The following is a 17,193-nucleotide window of genomic DNA, read 5'->3' on the forward strand; positions in this document are numbered from 1 at the left end:
CGCTTCCGCTGCTTCCGGTCATGCGTATGTGGGGTAAAGCAGCACTGTTTTATCATACTACATACATTTAGTTCTGTTATAATGCTACTCTGTGCGGTCGTCACCGGTCTATTAAAACACACAACATATTAAAGCGTCTTTGGTGTTTCCATGTTTTCTACAAAACAAAACCGGAAATCGAGGGGTTATGACGTCATTAGCAGGCGACACAATGACACTATACTAGTTAAAATTGCTTATTTCTCTGGATTTAAATATTCTTCTAGTGGTTTTTGGATATTTTAATACAAAAATCTTACATATTGTGCCTTTAATTTGCAAAAAAGGTTTTTGACTTGTGCGTGAAAGGGTTAATGCGAATAATGTGAGATGGAAACGCATTTGCCGAGTAAATTCCTCCATGCACTTCAAAAATGTCATGTGACTTTGCGCTATGGGACAGACCGACTTTGTTGCACAGCATCTATATGTTGTTTTGGTCGTTCTGAAATGCCCGAGTTAAGTCTGTCGTCAAAGTATTTCTGTATAATTGTCTCACACGACTGCGTTCCCAAACAGCAGCATCGTCCTCCGAAAGCATTGACTGCATTTATTGTGTTACGTCATTTATTATATATGAAAATTATTATATTCAGTGGCTTCTCCTACTTTTCTTAGTGATATATAGTGCCAGTTTACCTGGAAGTGACGATTTTGTTCTCTTTAAACTCGTTGGAAGGAAACAGTGCTTATTCGCAAATGTTTTATGCGATATTTCAATTTTGTGCACAAGTTAAAGGAATAGTTCACCCAAAAATGAAAATTCTGTCATTAATTACTCACCCTCGTGTCGTTCCAAACCCGATAGTCCACGTGACATCAGTGGTTCAACCGTCATTTTACGAAGCTACGAGGAATTTTTTTTGTGCGCAAAGAAAATAATAATAATTTATTCAGCAGTTCTTCTCCCCGAGTTACCGTCTTCTGCCGTTTTGGAGACTACCCCAGAACGTAATCAGCACTGTCTAATAAACGTAAACAACACTGATTACGTTCTAGGGTACACTCTTTATTCTTTACTGAATAAATTATTGTTATTGTTTTCTTTGCGCACAAAAAAAAATTCTCATAGCTTTGTAAAATGACGGTTGAACCACTGATGTCACGTGGACTATTTTAACGATGCTACGTTTCTGTGCGTTGATCGTGGTAGTTACCTTGCTGTCTATGGGAGGGTCAGAGACCTCTTAGATTTCATCAGAAATATCTTAATTTGTGTTCCGAAGATGAACGAAGGTCTTACGGGTTTGGAACGACACGAGGGTGAGTAATTAATTTTGGGTGAACTAACCCTTGAAATTCGCAACTCTGTATGGAAACCCAGCTAGTGGAGAGATGTGGATATGCATGTTCAGACTCACTCTGAGCGGCTGTGAATGCCGGCAGGTGCTGTTGGGTCAGCATAGGATACGGCAGCTCGCGGATGAACATCTTCAATAAACCCGCCGCGTCGTTCTGACGCACCTGATCCCAGTCGAAACGATCCTCGTAGAACTTCAGCTCCAGCTCCTGACGCAGATACTGAGGACGACAAACACGGAAAGTGGAAGAGGAAACACATGCAAGAAGATGGGAGTGAACTTCTTTTAACATGAACACAGTGTTTTTAGAGAGCCGTTTCATGCATGAGATGCTGCAAGAGACGCGAGCGCAACAGTCAAACAGAAAAAACTATGGAAAAGCAGCGCACGCAAATAAAAAAACCTGTGAAGAGCTACTACTGTATGTCTGATATTTCATGTTTGCATCACGGTGATGAAGTTTGTACAAGATGTAGTTGTAGTTCATGCATCTTTTCTGCAAAGATATTTAACAAGTGATTTGTTTAACATTTACATCATGTTCACAACTTCATGTGTGCTGCATTTGGAATATAATTTTCTTTAACTAGGGGGTTAATAAAGAACAAGTTACTTAAATCATGTTGTAGTTGCATTTTAAAGTTGACTAGCTAAAAATCGTTATAAAAAGAATAATTTGAGAATCGGTCAAACATTCTAAAAAAAATCAAGATTAAAATTTTTTGCCATATTGCCCAGCCCTACAAAACAACAAACAAAAGATCTTCTCCTCAATAACAATAAAGTACCATGGTGCTTGCATTACTTTTTTTTTTATATTATACAACAGCATTCCAGGATCAGACATCAACATTCAGACTAGCTATGATATCGTATAGAATATCACTTTTTTTTTTTTTTGGAAATGTCACGATTTTATCACGATTCTTTGTCATGTTGGTTTTTCCATTTCGCAAATTGAGCATAACAGCCAAACTAATTTCCCTATTATAAAGACGAAGCCTTTCAAGCTAACAAAATATAAAAGAATGGCGGATATTTAGGCCAAAGTGGGTGAAGATAAAAATCTTTGTCATTATTTTATCTTTGTTATTAAAAAATGAGAACAAAGATACACATTACAACTACACATAATACACAAATAAAACAAACAGTGCTTTATTGTCAGGTACAGTAGGTGTATTTAGCAGGAGCATTCAAGAAACTCAATCAACAAATATAAAAATAAAACACTATATAGATTGATTCCTATTAAAGCAACTGTATTAAAGTTTTTCAGTGTGATTTTTCTTAGTGTTGTTTTATTAACATTAAAGGAATAATTCGCCCAAAAATAAAAAGTGTTTTATGTTCATACCATCATTTACTCACTCAAAAGTTGTATTTAAACCTGAATGAGTTTCTTTCTTCTGCTGAACATAAACACTATTTTGAAGAACATGGAAAACCAAACAGCTGCTGGTCCCCAGAGACTTCTATAGTATTTTTTCCTAAATATCAAAGTCAAGTGTGGATCAGCAACTGTTTGGTTACACACATTCTTCAAAATATCTTCTTTTGTGTTCAGCACAAGAAAGAAATTAATACAGGTTTGGGACAACATGTGAGTGAGTAAATAATGACAGAAATTAAATTTTAGGGTGAACTATCCCTTTAATGACAGTCGGCAGCATGTTTAGTACTGTCCCTTTAAGAGCTGCGCGCATCTAATATACAGACATGCATCTGTTTCTCTTTCAACTGTTTACTTTAACTTTAGACATAACCAACTGAGTCTATATGCCAACCTTATGTGTTTTGACAGTATTAGCGCAAAAGATAACTTAGTCCAGTAATCAGGCGCTGTTTGGATCTGGATCTTGTGTTCTGCAGTGAGGACCATCTCGCTTATCGAGAGAAAAGCTGCTCATAACTGCTGGTCCAGGATCAGTCTTTTCCAAAGTAATTTAAAATGTTGAGCGTGGCTGTCTCTAGATCAGCAGCTGTGAAAAACGTGTTTGCACGGCACGTGCAGAGAAAACTCATTAATGCAGTTTTTAGAATACTTTAGCAAAGTTACAGAAACACGCAGACGGAGCGCCACATCGTCACTGTACAGAGCAATGGCACTGCTTTGAGCGAACCAAAGCTACTGGTTCAGTCGCTGCACAGTTAAGTGTGTATCTCACAGGACCACAGTGCAGGGCAATAGGGAATATGCACCATACATTGTTGACATATTGCTCTATTTAGGAAAACAAGGACTTGCACTGAGAGGGCACGACGAGAGAGACGCTTCTGCAAATCGTGGGAACTTTTTGGAACTGTGCGACTGGTATGCCAGGCAAATCCTCGAGAGTCTGTATGCATTTTTCTCACAACCAGGCACTCACCATGCACACCAGCAGCACCAAAAGAAGCTTGGAGTTAAAGCGGAACTGACAGCAATTGGCGACACGAGATGGGCATGTCGTTGGAAAAATAGCTCAATAAGAGCCCTGCTCTCCACTCTTTCCAACGTATCGTAGGTTTGAGGCATCTGGTCTATTAAGCCATCTCAAGAAGGCCTCGTTCTGTGTGTGTCTTGTGGTGTTTTACCATGTTTTTAGTACGATCCATGTTGCGCACAAGGCACTACAAAAGAAAGACACAACACTATCTCAGGCTTCAAGTGTCATGGAATCTACAATAAAGGGCCTCGAGAGTATGAGGACCACTGGAAAGTGGGAAGAATTATGGATCGAAACCGAAGCATTCTGTAATTCACTTGACATTCCAGTCTGTGAAGATGAACGCGATCACACACGTAAGCGAGCAGTGAAAAGAATTGCTACGTTGGATTCCTGTGTTGTCACAAGTTCCCTTGGACAAAGAGAATATAAAACAGATATCACACAAAGCATGCAAGATAAACAGGCCCAAAAGTTGTACTTTCCTGTTTTAGATACTATTTTGGGTGAGTGTCAGTCCCGGTTTTCCATCCAGACCATGGAAATAGCAAAGAGTGTCGATGCAGTGCTAAAATGCGATCCAGAAGGCGCGCAGTGTCTTTTAATTATTTTATTATTTCTTCAAAAGCAGATCGTGGAGACATTTTTATCGTCCACGATCAAAAATCGTCATATTGCATACCCCTAATTCAGACGTGTATCTGGAGCAAATGTAGCATATTCGGACGCTCTCGACATCACGTTAACTCTCTTAAAGCGGCAGCATGTCCTGCACAATACAAGTGTGATTTGACTTTCTAACTTCATTTCTCTCATCCTGAGTAATGCTGAGGACTGTGGAATTAAAGCTGGAATCAGTGGGAGAAATCCAGGTCAGATGCTTTACGGATGTGTCACTGAGCCACATGAGGCAAAACACGGCAACAGCACAAACTTCTGGAGTGATGATGGATCATTTACCTTCACTCTGGACGCTGATCCCGGAACCCTGAGAATCCCCTCCGTCTGTAAGCCCGTCTGCTCCAGTTTAGACAACAACTGAAAGCAGGAACACAAACAACATCAGCAACACATGAGATACACAAACATACATGCTGGATATTAGCATAGCTTTCTGGACTCTTTCTATGGTAACACAATGTTTTCTGGATGTTTTCTATTGCAACACCATGTTTTCTGGATGTTTTCTATGGCAACACCATGTTTTCTGGACACTTTCTATGGTAACACCATGTTTTCTGGACACTTTCTATGGCAACACCATGTTTTCTGGACATTTACTATGGTAACACCGTGTTTTCTGGACACTTTCTATGGTAACACCGTGTTTTCTGGACACTTTCTATGGCAACACCATGTTTTCTGGACATTTACTATGGTAACACCGTGTTTTCTGGACACTTTCTATGGTAACACCGTGTTTTCTGGACACTTTCTATGGCAACACCATGTTTTCTGGACATTTACTATGGTAACACCGTGTTTTCTGGACACTTTCTATGGTAACACCGTGTTTTCTGGACACTTTCTATGGCAACACCATGTTTTCTGGACATTTACTATGGTAACACCGTGTTTTCTGGACTCTTTCTATGGTAACACCATGTTTTCTGGATGTTTTCTATGGTAACACCATGTTTTCTGGACATTTACTACGGTAACACCATGTTTTCCAGACATCTACTATGTTAACACTATGTTATCTGGAAATTTACTACGGTAACAATGTTTTTGGGGTATTTACTATGTAACACCATTTTTTGGGGGATATTTACTATGGTAACACCATGGTTTCTGGATATTTACTATGGCAAACACCATGTTTTATGAAAAATTTAGTACTCCAACACCATGTTTTCCGGACATTTACCACAGTAACACCATGTTTTCCAGACATCTACTATGTTAACACCATGTTATCTGGAAATTTACTACGGTAACACCATGTTTTCCGGAAATTTACTACAGTAACATGTTTTCTGGACATTTACTACAGTAACACCGTGTTTTCTGGACATTTCCTATGCAAAAACCATGTTTTTCGAACATGTACCATGGTAATTCCACAGTACTGTTTTGAAGTAGCTTGGAGTGGCATGTAAACAGCAGCAGAACGCCGTCTGTGTGCTGTTGTTTTCTGACAGAGATGATTGAGATTCCAGAGTCTTTATCAGTCATTGATAAGAGCATCAGACTCATCAGCTGTCACACACGCAGCTGTGTGTGGGGGGTTTCTACCAGCCGGGGGTCTCCGTATCTTCCCGTCAGCTCTCGAGTTACCCAACACAAATACTGACGGTGTTGCAATGCTGGAAGAATCTCAGGGTGAGCAGATTCACTGCTGAATGTTTTTTAAAGCATCTATTTTAATCCTCCGTCTCTGTGTTTCTAAGTGTTTCCTCAGTAAATCTCTCTCCAGTGAAACAATAAACGGCCTCCATCATTCCACTTAAAAACAGAGGCATCGAGGTCAATGCAGGCACGTAAAACAAACCAGAGCACTTCTGGCCACCGCCTTTGTTTTTTGGAAATCCTCTGTAACGGAGACGAGCGTGGGCCGTCGGGTCAGGATAATGTGAGATAGTGCGCCGCGGCTCCGTCTAAGGATGCGGGAGGGACGAGTATCTGAGCCCTGAGAAGTGCTGACTGGGAACTTTCCAGAAAAGTCAGCGCTCGCAATCTCGATCACAACATTCCAGCCTCGTTTCTAACAACCAAAGAAGGAAAGATGAACGTACCTTCTTGAAAACCAGAGGAACTCTGGAACCAGGGTATTTTTTCTGGTCATTTTCCAGCAATGTAGTGAGAGGAACGCCGAATATGCCGCTGTCTGTGGGAACAAAACGACAGCGTTTACAGACAGTTTTACATGCTTTCTGACATTTACAATGGTAACACCATGTTTTTTGCACATTTACGATAGCAACACCATGCTTTCTGGACTTTTACTATGGTAACACCATGTTTTCCCCATATTCACAACGGCAATGCCATGTGTTCTAGGCCTTTACTATGGTAACACCATGTTGTGCACAATTACTATGTTAATACCATGGCTTTTGTGCACATTTACCATGGTAACACCATGTTTTATGAACATTTACTATGGTAACACCATGTTTTGTGCACAATTACTATGATAACACCATATTTATGGACATTTACTAAGGAAACAATGATTTTTGGACATTTACTATGGTAATACCAGGTTTTCTGGATATTCACAATGGCAACACCACGTTTTTTAAATATTTACTATGGTAATGCCATGTTTTGTGCACATTTACTATCGCAACACCATGTTTCATGGACATTTACAATGGTAACACCATGTTTTTGTGGACATTTACTAAGGCAACACCATGTTTCATGGACGTTTACAATGGTAACACCATGTTTTATGGGCATTACAAAGGTAACACCATGTTCTGTGAACTATTACTAGGGTTACCATGTTTTTTGTGGATATTTATTTACAATGGTAACACCATTTATTATGGTAATACCATGGTTTTTGTGGACATTTACTATGGTGACATCATGTTTTATGGGCATTTACAATAGTAATCGTATCCTGCTGTCTGTGGGAACAAAACAACATTGTTTAAAGCCAGTTTTTACATGGTTTCTGAGTCTTGATGTGACTGACACGCACCTCGTGCTTTACTGCGCACCACGCGGTTCCTCTTCATCTCGATGCCCATGAAGTCGTAGAATGTGGTCAGCTCGATCAGGGAGATGTAGCCGATCTTCTTGATGTCCTCAGACGACAGATCACTCACTCGCGTCACGCCCTGTCTGGGCCTCACGATCTGAAAACTCTGAAGAACAGACCACAAACCGCATTAGACGGCAGCATCTGATCTGAGCTCGCTATCCAGGGAAGATGCTTTCAGCAAATGCTGCTTGTTTGTGTCAAGCAACAGAACAACAAACACTGCCAGTAAAAGGTGCATTATGTAGACCCCATGAGATAGCTGGACAATTTTCTTTCTTGTGTTCGTTTGTTTTATTTTGACCAGATATACACTACTGTTCACAAGATTGTTTTTTTTATTTTGAAAGAAATTAATACTTCTATTCAGCAAGAATTCATTAAATTGATCAAAAGTGACAGTAAAGACATTTTATAATTTCTTGAGCAGCAAATCAGCATATTAGAATGATTTCTGAAGACTGGAGTAATGATGCTGAAAATACAGCTGCGCATCACAGAAATACATTACAGTTTAACAGATATTCACACAGAAAACAGCTGTTTTGAATAGTAATAATATTTAACAGATTACTGGATTTATCTCCAGAAAATACCAAAAAGATCTTACCAATCAAAGCTACAAACATGAGCTAAACGAATAAAACTCTCATGCTGAATTCATGGAGTCTTTACACTTGATGAATTCAGTTTGAAAAATGCCCATTTAAAACTCAAATGAGAGACATATTATGACAGATCATCAAACGCACCGGTAAATCCCTGTCGTCTTTACGGATCCTCCTGCAGTCTTGGCATTCACGGCCTTTCCGGTGAGCTCGAGCCGCTTCTGAATATGGCACGACAAACGACAGAAGGATGGTCTCTGAAGCGCTGCTGGAGCCGTTAATGTCCGCTGCACACGACAGAGGGACTGGACACACAGAGAAACATTAACTAAACTCAGGACTAAGACCTTAATCACCAGCGATAATGATATTTCCACGAGCTCTTAACTCTAAAAATGATTCAGACACTTTGAGCTGAGCATGTTTTGCTGAAGTGTTTTTCTTTAATTGCTAATGTGATCTTTTTACTCCACAGACTGAACTAAATGAAGCACTGCTTGGTAATTAGTTGAGCTAAATTGGTTTTATCTAATTGTGTTCTTAAATGTAACAGCTGACAGCTATTCAACAGAATTCATTACATACTTTTCTATCAAAGTTATCTGACATTATCAAGATGAGTTTGTTCTGACACAGTTTAACTTCAAGTTCTTCTCATATTTTAGTACCATTTTCTAAACTATAGCCAATAAACTGTGAGATAATGTGAGAAATGCTGAAGTGTCTGAATACATTTTGGTTTGACTATAAACCAAAACCATAAACACAGCCACTTTCTATAATAGCTCCTATTTAATCTTGTTCTTCTCTTTTCTGCGTTTCTTCTTTTTGTGAACTAATCTAGCTTATATTTGCCATCATGTACTGTAAACATTGTGTGTCTTATGATAAACTGCTTGTGATGTTCCTCTTTTGTGCGTCTGCTAAATTAATGCATGTTAATGTAAATATATCATCTAAACAGGGTCAAACGTTGTCCAACCTTTAGGTGGATTCCACTGCGGCAGTTTGGGAGCGATCTGTCCGTTTGGAGAAATGGGAGGCGTCAGTTCAGACTGTAAGAGAACAAAATCACATCATAACACGGATTCATGAGGTAAAAACGCTCCATTCAACGCTAAAATCAACATGCACCACTGCAAATGGCAGTGCAAATAATTGTGGTTAGATCAATAACCATGATGAGAGATTAATCAATAATCAGTTTAGAATCACTCAGTCATCACGTCCCACATGTCAGATATAAATCATTTCAGCATGTGTTAATGTCTGTATAGACGATGTCCTGCTGAACACTGGACATTTGTTGGACTATTTCGGTCACTTTACACTCCTCTAACAGATGCCACAGCATTTAAAACAGCACCATTTACTCTGTGTTCAGTCAAACCTGCTGCCGTTGGTCAGTCAAACAGACATCATTGGTTAGATTTATGCATGTGATTTACATTGCATTCTAGATACACGTTATCAGTTCATGCATTCCCTGGGAATCCAACCCATGACTTTGTCGTTGCCAGCTACTATCTAAGCTACAAAATGCCACACTATTTGAACATCAGCTTTAAAGTCTGTATGAAATGAAAACCTATTTTCTAAGTGCATGCAATTTAATCATGTTAATGTTTTGAGCTCAAATTTGTTTAGTCAAAGTGTCATAACCGGATCTTCTGGCGGTTTTGATTAAACATTACGAGCTCAAAACATGAATGAAACATGCACAAATTAATTGCGTGCAATTAGAAAATATAATTTTTATTTCACGCAATAGTTTGTGGTGTGTCAGTTTCTCTGGTGGCGTATGTCAATCATTTAGTGCTCTTAAACCCCGCCCCTGCAAGCGAAAGCCACGCCCACATTTCAACATCCAATCAGCAACCGATGCACAGAACCAAGCCCTACCCTACAATTTTTTTTCAATAACTTATTACATTGAGATGTAGGTCACAAGGGGAACCCCCTCGAAATGCAACTTGGCTAGTTTTGAGTAGAAATATGGCAGGTTTTGTTGCGAAAACCTGGCAACCCTGATAACAACTAATTGACACGCCAGTCAGTGTTGCCAAGTCTGCAGTTTTACTGCGGAATTAGGCTACTTTAACACTGTTACCATGGGTTGTTTTTCATGTTTTCGGGATTAAGCGGTCCCAATAACGTGATATTTAGCCCCTGGAATACGAATTGTACCGGGGAACCCCACCAAAAAATATGTATTTGTAGCAATTGGGCAGGTGTTGTTGTGAAAACCTGGCAACCCTGACGCCAGTGAAACAAGACAGCTGTTCAAAAGTAATCTGATCGGATTTTGACCATCGGATTGGATCAAATCTTGACAATGGGTTGTTCAGAAGAAAAAAAAAGGATTCTGAATTCAGATTAGATCACAAAAACCAATCTTGGTTTTGATCTGGATTAAATCCTCAGTTTGTGTTGTTCAAAATGTTTTAGTAAGATTGGGATACTTTTGATTAAAAAAAACTGGATTATTCTGATCCCAGCAGAAGGGTGGATTTCTGGAACAAATATGTAATAAAACTTTAAAACTGCTCCAAAAAATACAACATTTATAACATGTAATACATCGCCAAACAGCTGTCGATATCAAACAAAACCATTATTTTTAATTTAAAAAAAAAAAAAATTTTTTATCACTGATTGACAACAGCATTTTTTTCCCCATCAGCATGTCCCTTCAGGGGCTCCGTAGAGCACTAGTAATCCAGATTTGGAAATCTGAAAGTGTGTATCAATCCAGTTTTGCTTTGAAAAACCGGCACAAAAGTACCTGATCCTGGATCGCAAAACATGGGATTTCCAAATCCAGATCATTCTGATCCAGATTACACTTTCTGAACAACTGGCCCCTGATTTGAACCAGGCATGAACCACCGGTTTGCGCTCACCGACGCATCGGACATGGAGAAGACGTCTCGCACGTGTCTCATGGGCTGTCTGTTCCTCTTGCGCAGCGTCTGTGTGTAGTTATCCAGCCGTTTCTTCACCATAGCAGCCTGTGAGTGTGTGAGCGTGGAGAGAAGAGCCTCCGCCGGGCCGTCGCTCTGTGTTCCCGTCACCAGCGTGGAGAGCCCCGCCTCCTGCAGCCACGCCTCCTCAAGCTCCGCCTCTGAAACATCAAACACACGCCGACTGATAGTTTTCACATGACGTCACACACTTATAGGAACGCCCACCTAGAGGACATGACATAAAGCTTTGCTCCACTGACCGCCAGTTATTTTTACGCGTAATGTTTGCTTAAAACTGCTTACACACAAAATCTTTCCTTGTGTCACAGTTTCTGAAAGCTGACACTCAAACAGCAGAAGCACACACCAAATCTGCAAAACCAGACACTAATACTCAGCCTTTAATTTCATAAAACACTTTTTGTAAAACACAACACACAGTTCTCTATGTAACACACACAAATCTAACAGGAATTAATATTACGGCAAAGGTGTTTGCAAATGTTTGCTTTTGAGATGTGTTTGTGATATTTTGAATGCAGTGCTTCATTCTGCAAGAGATGCGAGGCATTTTGCATTGTTTGTGCAATTCTTGGATTTGTGTGTAAAGTTTTGAAAAAAAGAGGCAAAGTTTTGAAAATGTGTGTGAGTAGCTGAAAAACACGGTAAAAGGTGAAATTCAGTACACCCCTTACTGATGATGCATGCTTTGTACATGCAAGCAGATGAACCCAGAATATAAACACAACGCGCAAAGTTTCACATTAAATGAAAGTTTCACAATAAAGAAACCATTGAACCATTTAGTGCATTGTATTCATATTCTGGGCTCATCTGCTTGCCTTTATAAAGTAAGCATAATTCAATAAGGTGTGTACTGAAATTGTTCTTTTAATATCACCGTTTTAAATACATTAAGTGTTTTTCACAATGTTTTGCCATGCTATTTAGTGCTTGAAATATTGCAATAATATAGATTGCAAATGGCCAAAACTTGCATTTTGTTCACATATATTTGTTTTGTTCTCTTAAGAGGTGATGTGAATATTTGCAGCTTGGAAACAGATGGAAAATTGACAGGCTTGTGCTGCAGCTCTATGGATGTTTTGCCCTTCAGGTCTTCGAGCCCGTCACGTGACTGAAGGCCATGAATTAAAAGACTATTAAGGTCTTTGTCCGAAATTTTTGCACGTTAAAAAATAAATACGACCTCACGTTGTGTCAAACGCGTTTACACACTGCCTCCGAAACTCTCCTCTGTCAAAAAAATTCGGATCAGGTTCGATTTTCTGTGTTTTTGCATCTGTAGCAAGCATTTTGATAGGAAAGGATGATGAATAAATGCATACAAAAATTTCAGACTCGGTGTGCAAGGACCTTTTGGGCTGTGAACTATAATGATGACTCCAAGAATACGGGTTTGAGCGAGGGAGTGAATGAAGATCCATACGCACCGTCCACGCTGGCTCGCTCCATCAGCTCCTCCGGTCCTCCCTGACGCTCCTCATCGATGCTCTTCATCTCACTCCAGTAGTCCTCCATGGAGTCCCGCTCCAAACTCGTGCTGCCTATCCGCTGATACTGCGCTTTCCTGCAGAAACACAGAGAAACTGAACCCATGAGTGTCTGCATCAGGTGCATCTGAGATCATCTGACACACAATACCAGAGAACAGACTGAAGAATGGCCATTAATAATCACATTCACTCGATCAGATTCAAACGCCCAGATTTACAGTGAAGCCTCGCGGGAAAGGAAGAGGAGGGAAAAGAAGGAAAGAAAGGAAAACAGCATGAAAAGAAGGAAAACGAGACAAAAAAAGAAGAAAGGAAAAAGAATGATATTGAAAAGAAAGGTAAAAACGAGAAAAGAAAGAAGAAAAGAGGAAGGGGGAAAGAAAAGGAAAGGGAAAAAAACAAGAAGAAAAGAAAGTGAGGGAAAAGAAAAAAAGGAAATGAAAGCGGAAAAGAAGGACAAACATGAAAGGAAAAAAAGAGAAGAGAGACAAAAGAAGAAAAGAAAGGAAAAGGAAAAAGAATGAAAATTAAAAGAAAAAGGTAAAAAGAAGAAAAGAAAGAAGAAAAGAGGAAGGGGGAAAGAAAAGGAAAGGAAAAAAGAAGGGGGAAAAACGAAGGAAAAAGTAGAAAAGAAAGTGAGGGAAAAGAAAAATAAGGAAAGAACAAAAGAGAACAGAAGGGAAAAAGACAAACATGAAAAGAGAAGAGAGACAAAAGAAGAAGAAAAGAAAAAGAAGGAAAGGAAAAATGAAAATGGAAAAAATGAAGGAAAAATGGAAAAAGAAGAAAAGCAAATAAAAGGGGAAGAGAAGGACAAACATGAAAGGAAAAAACGAGAGGGAAAAAGACAGAAAAATTGAAAAAAGATAAAGGAAAAAGAAGAAAAGGGAAAGCAAAATAAGGGGGAAAAGAAGAAAAGACAAAAAGGGAAAAGTTGTGGCTTTCACAAAATATAATAATACAAAATATAACAGAAAATATCAATACTGGTGTTTCATAAAAAGCTTAAAAGTTTCTAGTTACTAATGACTAATTTAAACCCACGACTCATTGAATCCTAAGCGTGTTACTGAGATTAAACACGGTCACATGATCTCAACAGACTTTATTAGACCACTGATGCGAGTCGAATCTCATGTGACGGGTTCGTGCTAGATTTCTTCATCTGTTAACTCTTTCAAAATATGAAACCCTATTAAAGACATTATTCATAAGACACCTGCATGCTCAGTGAGACACTACAGTATTAGAGACACAGCTCCAAGAGAACAGAGCTGAACAAGTTCACTCATGAGAGAATAAAGAACCCATTCGATCTAAACTAGTTCAACACGGCAGGTAAACACCAGCGCTGTTGCCAACTTGGCAATTTTGTTGCTAAATCTAGCAACTTTTCAGACTACCCTAGCAGCTTTTTCTTCCAAAAGCACCTAGCAACAAATGTAGCTATTTTTAACATTTATTCCGCAACTTTTAGGAACTTTTGTGAAGTGACTCAAACGATAAAAAGGCACATATTTTCATCTAAATTACACTGTGGCGAGGGGGGCGTGGTTCAGCGAGGTCTGCATCGGGAGAGAGAGGCAGGAGACGAGCGGTGCGTAAGTAGGTCAAGCGCAAATGATAAACACCTGTGTCTCGTTTCAGTAATTGGTGTGGAGAGACCGGATAAAAGGGGCCACATGGGACATGATGAGGGGAGAGACTGACTGGGAACGCGAGCCACCCGGGGAGACGGGTGTAGAGAAACACAGAAGCAAGTTGTGTTATGATTGTTATGAGTTATTGACTGCGAGTCTGGAAGCGCTGTGGGAGCGCCGTATTGTGTTGTGTGCACGGAAAGATTTCAATAAAGCTCGCGTCCCAGCAAGCCGACCCTGCCTTCTTCCTTCCACTCTCTTGAACCTTACCACATACAAAAAAGAGGAAAGCAAAGATGCCTCGCAGTACACACATCACGTGAATTGAGTTCGCTGCTATTTGCAATTGTTCAATTTAATAATAATGATGATAATTTAATAACTGTTCATTTATGATACACCTTGTTAGCTTGTACCTGCAATTGTTGATCAGTTAGTACACTGTAAGAAAAATATCTAGAAAAATGGAAAAGGCACTAGTCATTTTCATATTAATAGACATATGCAATGCATATACAATGCGTAATTTAAAATGCAGGTAACAAACCTGTGAAAAATCAATATGGAAAATATTAACACAGTAGATTATGCACTACTTTTAGAGTGTAGCGTACTAACTAACTACTAATACACTGCTTAAAATAGTTCAGAATGTGTAGTTTTACTAGTTTACTAGCTAATTTAAAAAAAACTTAAATTGTTGAAAGTGTTCAATAATTCAATGTTGTTTTTTAAAATACAGTTATTTATATTTTAATGTTATGTTATGCATTTATATCATTTTACGAGCAAATATAAATGAACATATAACATTTATATGTGACCCTGCACCACAAAACCAGTCATAAGGGTCAATTTTTTGAAATTGAGATTTATGCATCATCTGAATAAAGCTGAATAAATACGCTTTCCATTGATGTATGGTTTGTTAGGATAAGACAATATTTGAAAATCTGGAATCTGAGGGTGCAAAAAAATCTAAATATTGAGAAAATCATCTTTAAAGTTGTCCAAATGAAGTTCTTAGCAATGCATATTACTAATCAAAAATTAAGTTTTGATATATTTACAGTAGGAAATTTACAAAATATCTTCATGGAACATGATCTTTACTTAATATCCTAATGATTTTTGGCATAAAAGAAAAATGTATAATTTTGACCCATACAGTGTATTGTTGGCTATTGCTACAAATATACCCCAGCGACTTAAGAATGCTTTTGTGCTCCAGGGACACATTTTTACTGAGATTTGATGCAGTGGCACAATTTTGCGTAGTGATTACATCATGCAATAACATCACAACACCATTTAGCAACAAATTGGCCTTCCTTTAGCAACTTCCGCTGAAAATGAGTTGGCGACGCTGAAAGAACATCTCAGTGAGATGCTACAAACAGAGGAAGATCTGAAACAGACAGGATGCTCAAATGAGCTTCGTCTCTCTGGCTTTCTATCAAATATTGATAAGCTGCAGGAGCTGATATGATGATGATGATGATGATGAAGATGATGGCCAGGAAGTGGACCTGCGTCATTTAGAGGAAGTTATCGATCAGCGCTGCACATGATGGAGCCTGAATTGTGTTACATGAAGAGCTTAATTGCCTCCAAACGTCCCTGCCTCAGTTTACACACATCAAGCCACTGATGGAAACGCAATTTGCCTGCCATTTTCAGCTGGAAAAACATCACAATCACGTCAGTGAACACAACCTCCTTCATGCATTCCATCAGCGCGAGGAACGTCAGGATCGCAGAAGAACAGGTTCACAGAAACATGTTTGAGTTTCACCGTAGTTTCTCTTTCAGCTCACAGTCTGAGTCTGATTTGAGTCGATACGAACACTAATCTCCAGGAAAGCATTTATGACCTGATTATTGCTGATATTAATAAAACCATTCCTGACAAAGTAATATTCTAGGTGAAATGTAACTCTATTTATTAAAAGCTTGACAAAAACGCAAACAATTTACTTAATAATAATAATAATAATAAAATTGTATTTTTATTTTAATGGCACCTTTCCAAAACCTAAGGTCACTTTACAAACTTTGACAGAAGTAATATAATAAAAAAATTATTTCAATGTATATTGTATTTATAATTATATATTAAATAATATAAATATATAATATATTAAAAAATAAGACAGCACTTTACTTTTCAAATATCTTAAGCAAATAAAAAAAAATATATATAATATTATAAATAAAAATATATAATATAAATTTGTATTTTTTTGTTTTTAATACACTTAAAAGACGCAATGAACATAAGAAATTCAGCCTTAAAGACTTTAAGACGTAATTCAGAATTCCTTTTGCTTTTGTGTGTTTGAAAAAGTTCTCTTTCATTTGCACCGAAGATAACCAAATCTCAGGCGTAAACACTATAAACACAACCCGAGTTATTTATACATTTATACACGAGAAAACAATGCAAATGATTAAGAAAGCTCTCAGATTGTGCTCTATTTCTAGACACCAAATACTGAGGCATGATGAAAATATCAGTTATTCTGATAATACAATTACAAATGAGACACTGAAGCAGAACAGAAGCATCTTCAGACTCACGGTGTGTGTTCAGAACTTCAGAGGAACACTGGACACCAATCAGGATTTGGAAACCCAAACTATCAACCTCCAAAAGACACGAGACGTCCAAATGAAACCAGAACTAAACCAGCTGACGGCCTCAATCAGGTCCTGTACAAACTCCATAAATCCACAGAGTCACAAAGACAAACATAAAGGCACAGAGGATCTCCAGAGAGCTTGAGGAGCGTGTGGCTGTTCTCCTTTAGGTCCTGTTCTGAATGGATACAGCATGCGTACCTCTCAGTGCTCAGAAAGACATCAGGAGGAGATATGTGTGTGTGTGTGTGTGTGTGAGAGAGTGTGTGTGTGTGTGTGTGTGTGTGTGTGTGTGTGTGTGTGTGTGTGTGTGTGTGAGAGAGTGTGTGTGTGTGTGA

General features: G+C 38.7%; 1 protein-coding gene across 1 annotated transcript in view; it reads right to left on the bottom strand.

Annotated features, from left to right (window-relative positions):
* Nucleotides 1-17,193, bottom strand: part of LOC107698695 (rho GTPase-activating protein 18-like) — a 31,685-nt gene that overhangs the window by 10,827 nt on the left and 3,665 nt on the right. The window contains exons 2-9 of the mRNA XM_016499787.1: nt 12,513-12,649; nt 10,996-11,216; nt 9,075-9,147; nt 8,237-8,397; nt 7,425-7,590; nt 6,508-6,599; nt 4,730-4,807; nt 1,401-1,560 (exon numbers count right to left, since the gene is read on the bottom strand). Coding sequence (XP_016355273.1) covers nt 1,401-1,560; nt 4,730-4,807; nt 6,508-6,599; nt 7,425-7,590; nt 8,237-8,397; nt 9,075-9,147; nt 10,996-11,216; nt 12,513-12,649 — 1,088 coding nt within the window. The remainder of the gene's footprint in view (nt 1-1,400; nt 1,561-4,729; nt 4,808-6,507; nt 6,600-7,424; nt 7,591-8,236; nt 8,398-9,074; nt 9,148-10,995; nt 11,217-12,512; nt 12,650-17,193) is intronic.

This window comes from Sinocyclocheilus anshuiensis, unplaced genomic scaffold (assembly GCF_001515605.1).
Source record: "Sinocyclocheilus anshuiensis isolate Anshui unplaced genomic scaffold, SAMN03320099.WGS_v1.1 scaffold1814, whole genome shotgun sequence".
Classification (NCBI taxonomy): Eukaryota; Metazoa; Chordata; class Actinopteri; order Cypriniformes; family Cyprinidae; genus Sinocyclocheilus; species Sinocyclocheilus anshuiensis.